The sequence below is a fragment of the Mya arenaria genome, chromosome 2 (genome assembly GCF_026914265.1).
Source record: "Mya arenaria isolate MELC-2E11 chromosome 2, ASM2691426v1".
Taxonomy (NCBI): domain Eukaryota; kingdom Metazoa; phylum Mollusca; class Bivalvia; order Myida; family Myidae; genus Mya; species Mya arenaria.
Genome location: NC_069123.1, coordinates 4,142,912 through 4,147,783, shown reverse-complemented (window position 1 = coordinate 4,147,783; position 4,872 = coordinate 4,142,912). Strand labels below are relative to the sequence as shown.

The 4,872-nt window shown below is 36.1% G+C and overlaps 1 protein-coding gene across 1 annotated transcript; it reads left to right on the top strand.

The window, feature by feature from the left end:
* Nucleotides 1-515: 515 nt before the first annotated feature.
* On the top strand, nt 516-1,623 carry LOC128205409 (piggyBac transposable element-derived protein 4-like). Its single transcript, XM_052907014.1, has 2 exons — nt 516-782; nt 934-1,623. The coding sequence occupies exons 1-2, from the start codon at nt 516-518 to the stop codon at nt 1,621-1,623; spliced, it is 957 nt and encodes a 318-aa protein (XP_052762974.1).
* Nucleotides 1,624-4,872: the final 3,249 nt, after the last annotated feature.

Here is a 4,872-nt window from a genome sequence, read left to right as displayed (position 1 = left end):
GTCTTCATTGCGATTGTCATCAACATGGGGCTTGTTTACAAGTCTAACATCGAGTCGTACTGGTCAACAGACCCATCCACTGAAATTCCTTTCTTTGGAAAGACCATGCCCATAGACAGGTTATTATTGTTGATTTATTTTTTTTATGTATTTTGTGACACACTTCTGATTGTTGTAACTAACGTTAGGCGCTACACAACACAATCAATACATGTTTGAATCCAATATTTACTTGAATCATAACAAGGTACACATTTGTTTCATGTTTATTTTTTTTAACCCAATAATGTGAACACAAACCTTACATGTCTGCAGTGCTTAGGAAGAAGTTTATTTATTCGGAAAATTGGTCATACAATATGTCGACTCTTACAGTTGTTGTTCAATATATACAGCTATGTTTCTGAATGTCTTTCTTTTTCAGGTTCCTTGCCATCCTGAGCAACTTTCATGTGATAAATGACCTGGACATCTGAGACACATTGAACAGGCTTTGCCCACTCATCACACATGCCATGGCAAAGTTTTTAGAGGTGTACACGCCGGAACAGAACCTCAGCTTCGACAAAGGGACTTGTCCATGGAAGGGGCGTTTGAAAATCTGGGTCTACAACCCAGCAAAACCAGTGAAGTTTGGGATCAAACTGTTTCAACTCTGTGAAGCTAGTAGTGGCTATTGTTTGGGGTTTGAAGTGTATGCTGGGAAGACAAATGAAACGAACACTAACTATTGTGAGGCACTGGGTGTTGATCCTGAACATTTGACACTTACAACACAGTGTGTAATTGGAGTCATGGCAAGGGCTGGAGTGTTATCTAAAGCCATCGTGTGTATATGGATAACTACTACACAAGCTCTGAACTTTACTCAGAACTGAACATTTTGTATACATATGCATGTGGAACTTTACGAGTAAATCGGATCCATTCCAGTTGAAAAGGAAGATGGATGAGGGGAAATGCGTGTATCACACTAATGACAATATGTTAGCATTAAAATTTAAAGACAAGCCTGATGTCAGCATGTTGACAACTATACATGGTGCCAACATGAGTGTGCTATGGAAAAGGAAGCATGGCACTGACATCCATGTACAAAAGCCAACCTGTATTGTGTATTATTGTCGGTACATGGGAGGTGTGGACCTTCTTGACCAGTTTGATCAATACAGCACCATTGCTAGGAAAACAAAGAAGTGGTGGAGGAAGCTTTTCTTCCATATAATGAACATTTGTATAGTCAATGCGTACAGGTTGTACGAGAAGTACACCACCAACAGACCGAAGAAAGACCATGAGGGTTCCCGCAAGTCTGTGGTTGAAGCCCTGATCATCGAAGGCGGTGGACCACGTGGCCAAACTGAACGTCGGGGAAGGCCTATCCTTGGAGAAAAGCCTGCTAGACTGACAGGAAAGCACTTTCCTGCATTCATCCCTGCAAAACAAGGGGCTAAGCAGGCCAAGCCATGCCGGGACTGTGTCGCCTGCAACGTCAAACCGGAAAATCGGGAAGGGAGCAAGAGAAAACAGACTGCATACTGGTGTCCTGACTGCCAAGTTGCATTGTGTTTCAGGATTTATCACAGCCACTATGACTATAAGGCAGTGTTAAACAATGTTTGAAATGACAGTGCTTGAAACAAATGTTTGGACAAAAGGCCAATATTCACATAAATAGAAATGACTCACCTGATTTACCTGTGCATCATTATTTTTAGTAATGATATTTTTTTTAAAGTGCAATTCATGAATAATCTTGTCATAAGTATGTTTGTAGATATTCCAGCTTATGTGTTACAAAAAATCAGATAGACACTGTATTCAAATGTGATTGTGTAGAAAAATTATATATTTTTTGCTCACCTCGATTTTATGCTTGTTTACCTGTCTAAATTTTTCATCAAATGCACTATTTTCTGTTGATCATTTATATCTGAGATGTTACAGTTTGTTATTATCATTAAATGTAAAAACAATTTGGACAATAATAAGTAGTAAAGTTATGAAACTAGTGATTTTGTCATGTTCTTACCTTGATCGTAATTAACTCACCTGTACAGGTAAAACCAATTAACAATTATAAACCTGGGACCTTAACAAGGGATGATCAATATAGGTTTAGATACTCTAGGTCTAAAAATGAAAAAGATACAGCTATTGAAGTGACCACAGTGTATTTTAATTAATTACCCATAATTTATTAAGCAGTGACAGCTTATAACTATACTAGATATATAGCGGATTAAGGGTTAAATGTAGAGCCATTGTCTTGTATATGTTATGTTGAAAAATTACTGTACAGTATGTTTCCAAAATCAGTGGAAAAAAGGTCTGTTGCTATCAAAGTCAAGGTTACAACGTTAGATCAAAGGTCAAAATTTCAGCCATTTTAAGCAACTTTTTATTATTTTAATAAACAGTCCACTGGACATTGTTTGCGTTTGTGTTATGTATTCTTTATTTAAGATTAATCTTGACTAGTATTTCATCCAACACATAAACTCCCTTATGGGCCCCACAGATTAACGATGCAGCGTCTAGCGACTGAATTTATTCATAAAGCAAACAGCAGCTGAGCATGTGTTGTATACATTTCTAGAATGGAGATAAGGGATTGCATGAATATTTGTGGAGTGTTATTTTTCAATTTATTTGGGATAACTTGTTCATACCGGAGAATCACAATATGTAAAAGAGTCTAGAAAAACATGGTGAGTTATAGAATGTTTTACTGCCAGTTAAAAATAGTTTATAATTGTCTAAAATATAATGTATATATATTAGGGATGCAAACGAATATTCGAATATTCGAATATTCGATCAAACGTTTGGTATTCGAATGTCAAAATTGGTATTCGAATATTCGGAAAAAGAGTAATGATACTAATTCTCAATAAAGAAAGTTTGTTTGTTTTGTTTTTACAACGACTGGCCCCTAATGCCAGAGGTGTGAATGTGATGACAATACACTAAACACGTGTCATATGTCATTAAGGGACATATCGTCGGGTACTGTAAAAAGTCCCCTTACTTTTACAATAACTGACTAGGAATTGGCTTTAACGTTTAAACACCAATGTTTTGTCCTGGCTGCAAATTAAGCTGGGCAACATAGCTCAAATCGACGTGATGATATGAATGCCATGTGCTACAGTAATGTTGTTACATATATGTGCTTTAAATTGTATTCCATGTTTCGATACAACGTTCGCGCTTTAAAATGTAAATGTATAGTATAGCGTTTTATGATATATTTCCTCCATTGTTGAACACTGGATAAGTCAAATCCAGATGTTTTCGTTTTATTTTTTTACTAGTTCCCGAGTTGGTTTGGGTTTTCCATAGTTACATTTAGTCAATTTAAAGATCAATCTCAGAACGAGGCTGCTTGTCCTATGGAAAGACCCTCTGTCAGCGCAAAACGCTATTTGACTAGGACTCTGGGACAGCTAATTTCACATTGTTTACACATATAAAGGCAGCGGAATTGAAATTATTTGATTGTGTTGTTTGTCTGTTTATAATGTATTCTTTTTTCTTCCTGAAAATTGCGAATTTCAAAGGCATATTTGGAGAAAATCGGGGTCCGCCGCTACGACAAATACAGTCAAATTGCCCCGGCTATTACTTAAGCGAATAATAATAGTAGTTTACTACATCTTCCAAAATATTGATTTCGGTAAACGAATATTCGAATATTCGATCGAAAGAATTACCGAATATTCGAATATCAATTTTGCCATTCGTTTGCATCCCTAATATATATTATATATGTCTTGGAGTTAATGGTGATATATGCTGTAGGGACATATAGATAAGAACAAAAGTCCGGATACCACTTTCTATTCTCATTCAATATTTCATTGTTGTTTGAATGGATACCTGCACATTCTTCAACATTGTTTCGTAAATTACGGATTTAAGTCATAAACTCGAAACAAGTGCTAATGGTCTTTTTTGAGATATTCTCAATTTATATCATGGTTATTACTCTTCAAACTGATATAAGTTTGGTAACCAATTTTAATTAACAACGCACATATTTGTGTATTTCCAGGCCAATTTGGCAGAAAGCCGTGATGAAAATGAAGTGCATGCGTGCGCAGGAAAACATATTTCAGCACAGTGCACAAATGGGGAAAAGCACTATTTCCTCAAATGAAGAGTTGAAAAAAACTGTCTTCGTCCATAGCAATCATTTGCAATACTGTTAACAAACTAAAACGGAACATGGCGTTATTAAACAACACCAATGACACAAACTCTGTGTTAAAAGAGCTTGGTAATATAATTCAATGTCAGCCAGTAATCCAAATAAATATAGTCCGGATGTTTTGGAAGAAATAAATACCTTTCTGGACAGTTGCCAAGCAGAGGCACCCATGGGCTTGATTCAGACTGGGCCAATATTTCAGATAATTTTGAGGATGATCAGGAAATTGGTGATGCAATTCCAAAAGAATAAACAAAATTGACCAATTTAGTTCTGTGCAGAAAACCGAAAACTGACAAATACTGCTAATTAAAGCAGAAACAGAAACATCTGGAAAATGTGGACAATTTGCAAGAGCCTAAAGTTGATATGACTTTATGGAGCTCTATAAAGAGAGATACAAAACTATTTGATTATGCAATGCAAAAACACAACAAACATTATGCCATGCCATTGTACCAACTAGAAAGCTACTGCAAAACATTAAGAAAAATGGACCCGTTAAAGAAACAAAAGAATTAAGGTGTAGTACAGTCAAATAATCGGGTTGCTACAGTCTTGTCCTTTTGTACAAGACAAGATGTGCATATGATTTCATGTGATATCTTGAACAGCTTTGAGTTCTAATGGCCAAGGCTGCAGGTTTTTGTATGACAAGG